Genomic DNA, 13,974 nt, shown 5'->3' on the forward strand with positions numbered 1-13,974 from the left:
TTGCCTAAACATGAACCAAAAGCCATATCTGTGACACTTTATTAACAAATTCATTGTTTATACTTGAATTTAGAGAAATTAATAATTGGCCAAAAGGCGAAATAAAGAAATTCAAAGACCTTTTTTCTCACTGAGAGCTTTTATGAACACATAATAAAGTCCAGAACGTCCCTCTGGTGATTCTAGGCAGAAATGATCAGTTTCTGAAATGTAGGAAAGATAAAGACTTAAGGAGCATTTAAAACAAAGCAGGTCATGAGATCTTTCTGCTGTTTTGAAGGTTTGCTCTAATATTTCTAATCTGCAGAGGAACAGCGGCCAACCTTAGATTGGAGGATTGAGGATCAGTTCAGCGTTGAAGTGGCCGTGGGCAAGACACTGAACCCCACATTGACCCTGGTGGTCATGGGTTGGCACCGGTGTGGCTAAGCAGAACGGCACTACCCCTGATGTGGGCCGTGTAACCAAGCAGACTGCGCCGTGGGCGGAGCAATTATGGAGACGTGGAGTTTAGACAAAATTACCAAGTTTTAAATTGATCTCTCACTGAAATAATAAAAAAGCCAACACTGATGTACAAATCAAAAGACCAATTATCAGTTCTTTCTTTTGTTTTAGTCGTATACTTTTATTTCTGTAGGTCTATTGACTTCAAAGAAGAATGAAAGCTGACACTATCAAACTGCACAGGTCATGAAGTCTTTCCATTTATTTATTTAAGGTTTCTCCTCAAACACTTCAGAATGTATCTGCTGGGTCACAGTAGAAGATAAAAAAATGAAAAAGGAAATAAACATTTGTTATTGCTGTTTCCTTCAACTTAAAGACTTGCTTTTCAAAGTATCTAAAAGAAGCTGTTAAGCAATTTGAACTCTTTACTGTCCACTTCTGTAACGTGAAAAGACAGCTGACAGAAGAATCCAATTAGTGGTTGATGAAATGTGTCGTCTTACTGGAACAGCATGTCAGTCAAACATGGAAGTCATTTTCCTCCACAGTTTGTCTCTGCACTCCGGGGTTTCTGATCACGCTGGACATTCAGTGATGCTTCTGATTGAAATGTGTCTCTGCATTAAAGTAATGGTTTTATTTTATGTCATAAACAAAACTTTTGTTTTGAAATCAGGCAGATTTTGACATCATAACTGGTCTGAAATTAATTCAAACTTTAATCAGAAAAAGTATTTTAGGGGACGTTTGTATGGAGTGATATCTATGCCTCCACTTTGCACACACAACCTTCTAAATTGCAAATGAAAATATTTATTTTTACTTTCAAAACCTTTTCTTTTTTTTGCTTTTAAAGACATTTTTCAAAAATAGTTTTTGCCTTAAAAACTTTTTTTTTAATATCCAAAAAATATTTTTACGTTTGCAACACTAATGTTTTCACGTGCGTTGTGTCTCATCTCGCTTTTTCCCATCTTTGATTTTCCCAAGTTTCAGTTTATTGTGACAAGCTGCCATCAAACAGCTGCTGATTGGTCCAGATTCTAACCAATCAGGTGTCTCTGTCTCATATTGACCGTGCTTGGAGGCAGGCACGGACTTTGGACTTTGTGTCGGTTGTGTTTGAAAATGAATTTGAAAGCCACTATTTAATGTTTTCATTTGCAACTTAGAAAGTTTGGTGTTTGACGTGGAGGCAGAAACATTCCTTCATACGTTTGCTGTCTAAAAGCATTGAGAGGAAAGAACCAAAAATGGGGTGGAGGGGGCTAGTATTTAAAAATGGAACCATCTTTGGCATGCAACAATCAGACTTCATACGACTAAAGAGAATACAATCTTACAACATTTTCCCTACAGAACATACAAAAAGACTTTTCTGGAAGGAGAAAGTACAGACTGTGTAAAAATACAAACAGATGTGTAAAAACAGATCAAAAGAATCCTCTGAAAGTGGGTGCTGCATCATCTGCTCAGAGGATTGTCAAGAATTTGAAATCCTTGCTGCTCTGATCCTCTGACAGAAACGTATGTTTTTACCAATCTTTAAATACACATTTGTGAATCTCCAGACCAATATACACAAAACGAAGGCGAGGATTTGGTCTTCATACTTCCATGGATCCAGCTTCAGAACCGCTCTGTCCCTTCTGAGTGTTGGGTTTAGGTGGGTTCACCTGTTCTTAGCTGACAGCAGTGGTACCCGGTGTGTTCTTCTGCTGCTGTAGTCCATCTGCCTCCAGGTTGGACGTGTTGTTCTTTCAGAGATGCTCTTCTGCAGACCTCGGTTGGAACCAGTGGTTCTTTGAGTTCCTGTTGTCTTTCCATCAGCTGGAACCAGTCTGACCTCTGACCTCTGGTGTCAACAAGACATTTCTGACCACAGAACTGCTGCTCACTGGATATTTTCTCTTTTTCTGACCATCTTCTGTAAACTTTATCTGACATTAATCCGATGAACGTGGTATGTGGTTGTGTGGCCCTGACTGGAAACCTGCCTGGGGTGTCCTGCCCTCACCCAGCAGTTGCTGGGATAGGCAGGCCAGTGACCCAAAAGGGATCCAGCTAATTCTGAAGATGGGTGGATTACTACAACATATATAAATAAAACAAATGGATGTCATATCTGTGATTCTTTTGTCCAGAAAAGCTGTAAAATGGGTCCAAAGTTTTTCTGATTCTTGGGTTCCAAGTTTTGCAATGAAACTCAAATGTTTTGTGCTCACTGGCATAAAAACAGATACAGTCACACACACGTGTCCTTGCATGTGCACACGTGTGCGCACATCCATCCACACACAAGATCAAGACTAGAATTGTCCCCAAAACACACATCCTGAACAGATTCACAGATCCCGCCGTTGTTTCGGCTGAGCCGGACTCGGGCAGGTTTAGAGCAGTGAGCTGGTGGGACTGCCGGGCAGAGGGGGGGTATAGCTGTGGGAAGGGCTGGGGCGCACAGGAAGCAGGTCGTAGTGACTTGGGATGTGGCTGTTCCTGGGCAGGTCGTACGGGTTGTGAGGGTATCCGGGAGGTCCGGCAGCCTGCACCAGACTGACGGTGGGCTCTGGGGAGAGACGGCACAAACGGTCACAGGTCTCAAACTCTGGAGGATCAGCACCCTGATGGACCAAAGACCCGGCCCAGAATGGACGGAAAAACATGAGCTTGAAATGTTAATGTTGGAATCATTGGACAAAGGCAAAGCTGCTGTGTTACCATGGAGCACAGAGGTCTCCAGTTTTAGGGGTTTGGGTGAAATTTGGTTTCATCTTCAACTGCTTTTGATTAGCAATCTGGTTTTAAAATGAATGCATTGGCTCTCTGTGCAATTCAGGGTTAATTTAAAGATATTTTGAATGGCTAATGAATGTTTTCATCGTCTAGGACAGGGCTCTGCAACCTTCAACTCTTACAGAGCCATTCAGGTCGACTTCTCACAGAACATCATTGCCCCTTACCTGCCCTTCTACTGTTAGTGGATGTGTTGAATAAAGTTTGAGTTACTTTACTCTTCCTTGTGTATGTTTACTAAGTACCTCTTTTTCTCTTTACAGTTATTCTTGAAACAAACACCTTTCCATCTTCCTACAGTCCAAAGGGCCTCACACGGCTCTGGAGCCTCAGGTTGCAGACCTTCTTATGTGAATGATCTTCTTTTAAAGGTATGAGCCCTGGCAGACCCTGGAGTCCTGCTGTGAGAACCAAAACTGAAGCTGAACCACATGGTCCTGGAGGAACGGCCTGCCGGAGAGCCTCAGGGCCACAAAGACCACATAGAGATTTAGGAAGGGGCTCAAGACCCAGCTGTTTGAGATGACTTATAGATGATCTTGTCTGCTTATTATTCTAACTTTTTTATCATTTATTTTATTTTGCATCTAGTTAAATACATTTCATGTATTTCTTTTTTCATAGTTTTATCATTTCCTGATAAAGACCCGTCATGCCAGGGCTCCTGACCGGCTCTGTGGTTGTCGCTGCAGTGTTTGCCCTTCCTGGGGCAGCTGGGGCCAATGCCACAACCTGTTGGCTGTGGAGTGGACCCCTGGCTGTTCCAGTCTGGGTGATCAAGGTTTCTGTGGCTGAGTGGGATCCTGGTTTACTGTCACCTCATAGGAAAGACTTAAGTTTCTTTTATAGTTACAGTCCTGCTTCGAGGCCTGCAATAATTGGGTGTGGGGTGATGGGTCATTTATCTACATGGATGGGTATGTTTCTACAGACTTTCTGCTGCTCAAGCATGAGAAATGTACCCTTTAACCAGCAGCTGTCTGTAAGCCCAGAAAAAGTCAGAGGTGGAATCACGGTGGTGGTCAGACGTACCCACGTCGTACACGTTCTTGGCGGGCATGTTGGTGTTGGTGCTGATGATGGCAGCTGAATAACAGTGAGCCCTGTGCAGTTGGTGAACTGGTGTCTTCATCTCCACATAGCTGCTCTCCAAGTGTTTGCACTGGGCGGGGGGGTCATTGATGGTGGCATATGGGTTCTCGCTGTTTAGAGAGCATGTGCTGGACAACGTGGCCTTCATGTAGTCTGCAGAGAGAAGCATCACACGGTGAACGGATGAACTCTGCAGAACTCACTGTTTGAGAGAAATTCCTGTCAGGAGAAACGGGGCGTCCACAGAAGGAAAGGACAACATGAACAATAACAGTCCAGAGCATCCAGAGGCGGGAAAAGCCCCCTGCTATCATGCAGCAGAGATTGTCCTGAAGGAGCTTTGGGTTCTGAGCAGGAGGAAGAAAACATGGAGAGGATTGGGTCAGACCTGCACACACATCTGTGAGCACAGGCAGGAAACAGTTCAGCCCCCAGACCCGCTGAGCTACCACCACAGAACACAGAGGTGTGACTTCAGGGCACCCGCATGTACCTCTGTAGCATGGCTCCACGTGGTAGCTGAAGCGCCTGTCGATGCAGCAAACGCCTGCACCCCCACCCAAAAAAGATGAAAATGCACAGAAAACAAGCAGTTATTGGGATTTCACTGTAAACTCAGAGTTAGTAGGAATCAGAAAAGATCTTCTGCTGATCAGGTTTTATGCACCAACTTTCTACAGACTTACAGCCAACACTTCAGACTGATGTTTTTCTGCAGGTCTACGCTGATTGGACGGTTTGTTCAATAGAAATTTTTTGTTCGATTTTTTTTTAATTGTCCTGTCCAACAGCTGAGCTAATAGAGATGAGAGGAAGGACAGATTTTACTAACAGGGGGTCTTGCATCTTCTGAGGTGTATATTTGTATAAACCCCTTTGTATTTGAAGTTAAACTTTATTAGTTAATTAATTGTGTTGGTATAGGTTTCCCTTTGGACCGGACGGAAAACAGAACAGAGAAGGAGAGAGTGGGATGCTAGAGGGCATGCTAGAGATGGGGCGTAGTCCCATCTCTAGCATGCCAACTGCCCCTATGGGTGGGTACAGACAGTCAGCAGGTGATAAATGGTCAAACTTGTACGGTCCACGCAGGTGACCAGCCTGAAATATCAAGGTCATAGACCATGGGACTCAGACTTTAGAGAGGTGGACAAAAGACTGACCCGGCTCACTGAAGTTGCAGTAGGCCCCCCACTCTGGAGCACTGTTCCTGTGTCCCTTCTTTGAGGTAGTCTGGAAAATACAGGTGTTAAGTGTGTAAGGAAACCCATCCATCCGTCCATCCATCTGTCCATCCATCTGTCCGTCCATCTGTCCGTCCATCTGTCCGTCCATCCATCCATCCACCCATCTTTCTATCCATCCATCCGTTCGTCCATCCATCCATCCGTCCGTCTGTCCATCCATCCACCCATCTTTCTATCCATCCATCCATCCATCCATCCGTCCGTCTGTCCATCCATCCATCCATCCATCCATCCATCCATCCATCCATCCATCCATCCATCTATCCATCCATCCATTTTCTAAACCTGCTGTATCCCAGAGCCTAACCGGGCTACTGTTGGATGAAGGCGGGGAACATCCTGGACAAGTTGCTAATCTGTCACAGGGTCACACACTTACAGTCAAACCTAGGGACAACTTAGAGTAATCAATCAACCTATAAAGCTTGTTTTTGGACTGTTAGAAGAAGGCCGGAGTACCTGGAGAAAACCCACACATGCACACGGAGAACATGCCAACTTCACACAGAAGGGTTCCTGCCAGGATTTCAGCCAGGGCCTTCTCACTGTTGGGACAGGGTGCTGACCACTTCCCCACAGCACAATCTCGGTTTCACATCAATCTCACATAACACTAGAGAGTTTTAGTAGCTCGCTCTTTGAAAAAGTGTAATTTGGTTGGAAAGTGTGTTAACACAGTGACACGGTTGCTTAGTGCTTCCAGTTCTGTCTATTGCTTTGAATTGTATTCAGAACAAATGTGGGGGTAGAGGGCTTAAATCAAATCTTTTGGTGGTAGGGTCTCCAATGGCAGGCAGGTTTAAGGGGATGAGCCAGATAAATAGAGGTTCAGAACCCCTTTATAAGAAGAAACTAGAAAGATTCAATCCCGTCGCCTGGATTGGCGTCACCGAGGCCCCAATCTGGAGCAAGGCCTGGGGTTGGAAGTTGCTGGTGAGCTCCTGGTGGCCGAGGCTCTTCCCATGGGCCCTGGTTGGGTCCAGATCCGATTCCTCTGTGGCCCCACCACCTACAGTAGAGCTAAAAGGGGGCATTCGCAATGTGTTTTGGGCGAAAGTCGAAGGCTGGTGCCTCTGCGGCCTGACCACGGTCCTTCCCTCTAAGAAGGAAGGAGCCTGAGCTTGGGCAGGAGGTTGAGAGGTACCAGCTAGATATAGCCGAAGTCACCTCCATGCACAGCCTGGGCTCTGAAACACTGTCCCTAAAGAGGAGTTGGACTCCTCCATTCTGCTCATGGGGAGAGGCGGCAGGCCAATGTGGGCTTACTCATGAGCCCCCAGCTCAGCTGCTAACTGTGGGAGTTCACCCCAATGGATGAGAGGGTCGTGTTACTTTGCCTCTGGGGGGCAGTGGTCTCTGATTTGGTTTCAGCCTCTGGCTGAAGCATCTGTAAACCAAACCAGCTAGGTTCTGAGTCTGCAGACCTTGGACATACCTTTTTCTCAGGTTTGGTGTTGTGCATGCACTTTCCCACAGTGCGGTAGCTTGGGTTGGAAAAGCAGCCAGCAGCAGAGGCGTTGCTGGGGGAGGACTCTGCAGAGGAAAGCAGACCTGCACACTGCAGCCCTGCTGCCAGCATGCAACATCAACACATGCTCTGACATCTGGAGCATGACACTGAAATGTGTTCACACACTCTGCACTTGATTAAAAAAAAACAGAAGGCTCGCCGTTCCTCTGGGTACATCTGAGCTGGGTTGATCAGCTGAGCGTAACACTATGATTCCATCTATAACCTGCAATGCTGTGAAAGAAGGGGGCAGAGGTCAGGTGAGGCGGCAGCGTCTTACCTGACAGGGAGTAGTCTGTGGAACTGATGTGCAGGGCGGGGGTATAAGCCACATTTGGTACATGCTGGCCCTTCTCTTGTTGTCGGTAGCGGAACCACAGCACCAGAGAAAGCATGGCCACGATGAGCAGAAGCAGGAAGATGATGCCCATGACAGTGCCTGCTGAGTGCCGCTCCGACGCCAGCGACGGGCTGATCTTGGTGTAGGGGTTCAGCTCCTCCATTACCAGAGACGCTGTTGAAGCACACAACGGTTCGGATGTCTGTAAGTACTTCCTCAAACTGCAGACTGATGCAGCAGATCTAAAATCTAAATCTCTCTTAGATCTAAAAGCTAGGGATGGGTAGATGAAGCCTCGTGAAGCGTCTTGGCCCATTGTCCAAACTGTACTGATACTGTTGATGCTTTGTCACTCAACACTCTCCTGCTGGACAGAAAACGTCAGTGCAGGCAACAAAGTAAAGAAACTCCTCTGATATCCTTCTTAAACTTAATCTAAACCAAATATTTGTCTTTGTCGTTCCTCATTCTAACATCTAACCCTAACCCCCTCTTTATAATGCCCCAGCACTGAGGAGGGGCTTTGAATTTGACAGTTCTGCTGAACAAATGCCAGTCATGTTCAAAGTAAAATAGTTTTCAAAATAAAAGATAGCTGAGACTCATAAAAAAACTAACTAAAACCTGCCAAATTGACGCAAAACCCACCCAAAGCAAACCTTCTCCACAAAATCAAAACCACCCAACTGGGTGGAAAACCCCAGAATCTGGCAACACTGCTGGTAGTTGCCAGACTCTGTGACACACCCACACAGTGGAGTATTGGTCACTCTTCCTGCAGCGATACGCACACCGACACAGCCGGATCCATCTCTAGCATTTTTATATGTTTGACATGTTAAGTTAATTGAAATGCTGAGTTGAAATGTTGATTTCTTTTTTTTTTCTATCATTATGTTCATCTTTATCAAACAACCACTCTGCCACAGCAAACAGAGAAGCAAAGCAAAGTGGATGAGAGATGGAGTTGATTCCATGTCCATTGGAAAGACCCATTGAGTCGTGCAGCAGCTGGAAGAGACCAAAGGACTGTACACACATAGTTACTTTCAAAATAAAATACACCAAATGTCAATTAAGATTCTCCAGCTGCAGCAGCTTTAACAGAATTAAAAATGCAAGACAGTCAAACAGGATATTTTCCATAGTTATGACCATCATTCTTTTTCTACGTTATGTTATTTTTAAGCCGACTTAACAAAAAAAACGAATATCTTAACTGAAGCAAATAACTAAGTTAGATCAAAGTATAAAGTTTCTCTTTCCAACATCCATATGTGGTCTTATCACCCTCTCATGGTGGAAAAAGTATTATCTGAACTTCTTCATCCACTAAATCATCTTCAAATGGACACGCCATGCTGCTTCACCTCTCTGAAAACAAACTAACCTTCAACTAAACCTGCTCCAGACCAGGTTATGTTCAGAGCATGAGTTGCTATGGCAACTTGACATATCCTGAAACATACCTCCATTTCTGGAACCAAAAGCTGAGGTTATCAACTTCCTTAGCCTCAAACTTACCGTGGGAGCTAGCAGAACCTGCTTCCTGGAACACCCCGTTAGTGTTTGTCATTGATTTCCAATGACTTTCATTTACAGGTGAGAAACAGATTTCAGTTAGGGTGGGGTTGTTTGTCATTTTGGCCTTGGTTCACCCTGAAGCCCTTTTGCTTCACCTTTTACATTATTGTTTATTGTTTATCAACTTGTAAATAAATTTATTATGTTTTTATGGAGACAATTCTTTTGGTGTTTTGTTATTATTTAAGAAGGGTTTATGTAATGCCCCTCTAGGTACCCCTAAAGCAAAGAAGGGGCGTGACAATCTGGTTAAATAAATCCATCAATTGCTACATCCCTAAATTCTGACCTTCAAGGACTTTGCCTCCAAACAGCAAGTAGACCCTGATGTGCAGCAGAAGATCAGAATTTGAGCTTTAATTGAACCTAACAACAAACCTTTGACCTTCATATTGCTCAGTTATGATGTGTGCATTCAGGAGAAGTTATAAAGCACCTGTTGGAATGTTAGCAATGGTACCAAAAAACATTTTACTCATCATTGTACTCATTTAAGAATCTAAACATAAATAATACAACTTTTTTTCTATGAAGCCAAAGAGCCAGAATAGAGGGAGAAAAAAAGATCCACATGTGGCTCCAGAGCTTCAGGTTACAGACCGCTGGCCTAATGAGTCCAAACCTTTGGATGAAACCCAAACATGTGATGCAGCAGTCAGCATTTCTGTGCTGTTGCTGCTCAAACCTCAAAGCAGCGTTCCATGGCTGAACTCTGCAGGTTACAGCAGTAAAAACACACCCAGGACTGTGTCATCTGTTCCTCCAACACTCTTACAGTTACGAGTGGCTTCACTGATTCAGGTCGATTCAGGTCGCTTTTGGGCGTTCATGAGAAGCCTGCTTCTGTTCTCGTTCACTTCCCAGGCTTTGTCAGACATTTGTCTGTCTAATTAACTTTCTAATTAAATAATCTAATTAATCAAAACATGGAACTTGATCAAAGAAAATGTGAGTAATCTGTTCTTCCAGGTTTTCGGCTTTGTCCTGTTGGGGACTCTGATCGTTACTCTTTCTTCTTTTCAGAAGTGTGTTGTGAAAGGTGATCTTACAGGATGGAAAAGGGAGATCTCACCCTGGTCACAGCGGATCCCTTTGAAGCCCAGGCTGCAGTAGCAGGTTCCCGTCACGTAGTCGCAGGTGGCGTTGTTCATGCACTCACACAGCTGCTGGCAGCCATAGCCGAAGGTCCCTGCTGGACACTCTGCAGGAAACACAGAGGACGTGTGAGTGCTCACAGCCAAAGGGATGCCGCCATGTTGAGCACTTACTGAGCTCGCAGTTGTCCCCCATGAAGCCGGTCCTGCAGGAGCACCGGCCCGTCACGTGGTCGCAGTCCGCCCCGTTCTGGCAGCGGCAGACCTCGGCACATTCAGAGCCGTAGAAGCCCGTTGGACAGCCTGCATGAAAACATCCATCTGTCAGCACTTCCATCCATCTTCAGAACTCACTGGATCCCTGTTAGGGTCTCAGGGTAGCTGGAGCCCGTCCTAGCTACTGTTGGGGGAAGGCGGGGTCACCAGCCTGTTACAGGTCACACACTCAGCCTCACACCTGGAGTCCCCAATGAACCTATGAAGTATTTGGACTGAAACTGGAGAAAACCCACGCACGAAGCAGGAGAACACACACAGAAAGAACCTGCCGGGATTCAAACCAGGACCTTCCCACTGTGAGGGGAGAGTGCTAACCACTATGCCAATGTGCAGTCCGTCAGCAGCGCCACCTTGAGACAAAAGGTGCAGAACGGCTGTTTGGGGGTCAGATAGCCCAGTGTAAAAGACCCATTTTAGTTGTTTTCTTATTATTGTTCAACAGTTCCTTTGATTCAAGATGCCCTTAATTTCAAAAGAAGTATATTGAAGATGTAAAAGAAAATGACAAAAAGGTGTTAATGTTTGTAAAGTGTATTTTGTTTTGAAGACTTTTATTGTGAAGGTTCCACTTACTTCCGCTTTTTCTGTGAAGTGTGTCAGTTAAACAGAAACAAAAAAACGGTTAACAGCTGATGCTACAGCAACAAAGGAAACAGACAAAAAAGGACGGACGGATAACTGTGTAAAGCAGTAATTTGTTTTTGGCATCTAGCTGGAAGGCGAACAGGTATGATTTTGGTTATGTTTACTGTACACATTTTGTGATTTTTTTCCATTTGTTTTGTGTAAAATAACAAAATATGTTTCTGTTTGAAGTTATCCAACAATCTAACGCTACTAGCTGAGGTAAAGAATGATTATATATCAAAAAGGAATTATTGTAAGTTTGTGTTTATGCTTTTCTTCAGCTCTTACGGTGTGACTATGACTGTGGAGTAAATAAATGGGTTGGAATACCCCGTCATAGTCCATCAGTTACTATCATTGAGTCCATCGTCTGAATCAAGTCCGGCTGGAATGCTACACCCATCACTACAGAAAGGATCAGTTCTTCTAAATGATGTTGTTGTACCAAAAGACGGGAGGAAACCATCAGAGGAGATGCAGAAGAAACCTTTAGACAGGGACTCAAAGTTAGGTTCCTGCTCTGCTTCCCCATTTGTGGAAGTGATCTTTGGCAAGGCACTGAACTCCACAATGCTGGACTGGACTGGTGATGAATGTCTGAAGCACTTGGGCCCTTGCAAGATGGTGGGCAGTGCTAAAGGCATTCTGTACCCCTGGTTATCTAGATCCGGTATGTGTTACTAAGAAGAAGCTGGAAAGGCCGATTTGGTTCAAAACCACCATTCAAAGCAAAGCTTGAACTCCCAAATGAACCAGTTGTAACGTTGAAGTTGGCAGGTTTGGTGCAGCGACAGATTAGCTTTGCTGTCAAAGCCCATTGTCTTTGCTAGCTCTGCTGCTCTGTCCTTCTGTCCTTGGTTCTGAGGCTCAGTATTCCGTCACGGAGTTCTCTGTAGTTTAACTGTCTGAACACTAGATGGAGCTGTTGTCATAAGGGAGGACAGAAAAAGGAAGACTGTCCATGAAAGTGCTGCTGGTTTTCACAGCACATTATTTTACTATAAGGCCACTAAATGTTCAGAAAATAAAGATTTTCTGGATGTTTTTTTACCTTGATGTCAGAATTTACTAAAAAATAATTCTTATTCATGTGTTGTTTAAAAGCAGGCTGAATTAAACTACAACTACAAATACAAGTTTACATACATGTTGACTAAATGTGCTAATTTTATATGTAAAATCTATATGTAAATTGAAAATTTAAATCAAACTAAAACTGACATTTCTGGAAAATACGTGTATGTACGTGCGTATAGGACTGTCTACATATTCATGTGTGTGAGAGTATTGTGAGTGCAGTGTGTCAGCGTGTTTGTGTATGTGTGTGCATGTATGTGTCGTACGCTGTGTGCAGTAGAGTCCTGTCCATCCAGAACTGCAGTTGCACTCTCCGTCCACAGGATGGCAGTAAGCTCCATTGTGGCAGTTGCATGTGTGGATGCAGTCCAGGCCCCAAGACCCCAGAGGACACACTGCAGAGAAACACACAAAGACATGGTCAGACAGCTGCAAATAAACCTCTAACATGGGAAAAGTGCTGGAAGAGTCTGCACTGGTGTTTGTGACACTAAAAAAGGCACAACTGCAAACATATTTGTGTCTAGAGGAAAGGACTGTTCTGCTCTTGTAGTTCCAGGAAGTCCCCAATGGATAAAATTACACTGAGAGGCAGTATTTTTAGACATGCATGCAGCTATAATAAATCCTTCTTGTTTCATCTCAAACTGTTTGACGTAGTAAGAGTTTATGAAATAGATCTTGATGCAAAGAACAAAAGACACTGCAGTGTGTGGAGGTGTGTGTGTGCATGTGTGTGTGTGTGTGTGTGTGTGTGTGTTTGGATGGATGTGCGTGCGTGTGTGTGTGTGTGAATGTGTGTGCGTGCGTGTGTGTGTGTGTGTGGCTGGGTGTGTGTGTGTGTGTGAATGTGTGTGCGTGCGTGTGTGTGTGAATGTGTGTGTGTGTGTGGGTGTGTGTGTGTGCGTGTGTGTGTGAATGTGTGTGTGTGTGTGGGTGTGTGTGTGTGCAGTGAGGAAGCAGAGAGTTTTGACACTCACTCGTGGAGCAGTTGTGTCCCGCCCACCCCGGGTGACACTGACAGGAGCCGTCGATGGGGTTGCAGGTGCTGTTGTTGCTGCATGAGCAGGTCTCTCCACACTTTCTGCCATACTTTCCACTGGGACACACTGTGGATTCAAGCACACAAACTCAAAAGCTTTCAGGCAACAAAAGCTTCAAGTCTTCATCTGAAACCTAAAACTGGAACATGACAGCAAAAATGCATGGATGTACCTGAATAAGGGACATTTTTAAGGGTTTTTAAACTACAGACACCGTTTCAGGGTGGTGGGCAGAAGGCCTCTAAGTGGGATAGAAAAGTGAAATGAAAGAAGCCTTTTTCAGCTCTGACTGACACGTGTGCCACAGAAACCACGCTGAACGCCTCAGGCACGTTCTCCATGAAGTCCAGCCGGGTTCCAGCTTTTAGTTCATCTTTCCAAAGATTTTTGAGAACAGCTGGAGGAAAGGAGAGGAAGGCATCACCGACTAGTTACCAGAACAGACTTTGCTTTGGAAGCAGAGTCAGAAAGTTCTGGAGCATAAAGACCTCAAGGACTTCAGATCAACGGCTGACGGCAAAGACAAGTCAGAAATGTGAGGAAGAGTCTGAAACACGTCTACTGGTGAGAGCACAAACACATACAAGGTTCCAGACTGGAAGCAAAGATGCTGAACTGGAAGATCTGTGTTTTAAAGATTGGAGTCGTCCAAAAGAAACTGCAAGACTCCAGAGGAATCTTTTCCAAAAAAAAAGACAAATGAGAAATGTCCTTCTGAACCCCCTCCCTGTATTTCTGTAAGGAGGTGTAACTCTGGGTCTTTTTGGTCTCAGTGAAACAAATGGGACAGTGGGAGGACGGCCTCTGGGGTCAACGCCACCATCTCACATGACATACA

At 44.7% G+C, this 13,974-nt stretch overlaps 1 protein-coding gene and 1 long non-coding RNA gene across 8 annotated transcripts in view; one reads left to right on the forward strand and one right to left on the reverse strand.

The window, feature by feature from the left end:
* Window positions 1–694: 694 nt before the first annotated feature.
* The window catches only part of LOC101158923 (multiple epidermal growth factor-like domains protein 11), a 227,473-nt gene continuing 214,193 nt past the window's right edge, over window positions 695–13,974 (reverse strand). For 2 of the 7 annotated variants that reach the window (XM_078944097.1, XM_078944098.1), the window contains exons 16-25: window positions 13,074–13,202; window positions 12,360–12,488; window positions 10,285–10,413; window positions 10,089–10,217; window positions 7,373–7,606; window positions 7,018–7,148; window positions 5,499–5,568; window positions 4,829–4,882; window positions 4,276–4,488; window positions 695–3,016 (exon numbers count right to left, since the gene is read on the reverse strand). In XM_078944097.1, coding sequence (XP_078800223.1) covers window positions 2,841–3,016; window positions 4,276–4,488; window positions 4,829–4,882; window positions 5,499–5,568; window positions 7,018–7,148; window positions 7,373–7,606; window positions 10,089–10,217; window positions 10,285–10,413; window positions 12,360–12,488; window positions 13,074–13,202 — 1,394 coding nt within the window. In that variant the 3' untranslated portion in view covers window positions 695–2,840. Of the gene's footprint in view, window positions 3,017–4,275; window positions 4,883–5,498; window positions 5,569–7,017; window positions 7,152–7,372; window positions 7,607–10,088; window positions 10,218–10,284; window positions 10,414–12,359; window positions 12,489–13,073; window positions 13,203–13,974 lie in introns of all 7 variants that reach the window. The other 5 variants (XR_013654747.1, XR_013654746.1, XM_078944096.1 and 2 more) reach the window with 4 other exon arrangements.
* LOC144990907 (uncharacterized) lies at window positions 10,911–12,557 on the forward strand. The gene is made up of 3 exons (XR_013654748.1): window positions 10,911–11,116; window positions 11,298–11,686; window positions 12,417–12,557. It is a non-coding gene; the product is annotated as an uncharacterized LOC144990907 (long non-coding RNA).

Source organism: Oryzias latipes, chromosome 3, assembly GCF_053564925.1.
Source record: "Oryzias latipes strain Hd-rR chromosome 3, Olatipes_Hd-rR_3.1".
Lineage (NCBI taxonomy): Eukaryota > Metazoa > Chordata > Actinopteri > Beloniformes > Adrianichthyidae > Oryzias > Oryzias latipes.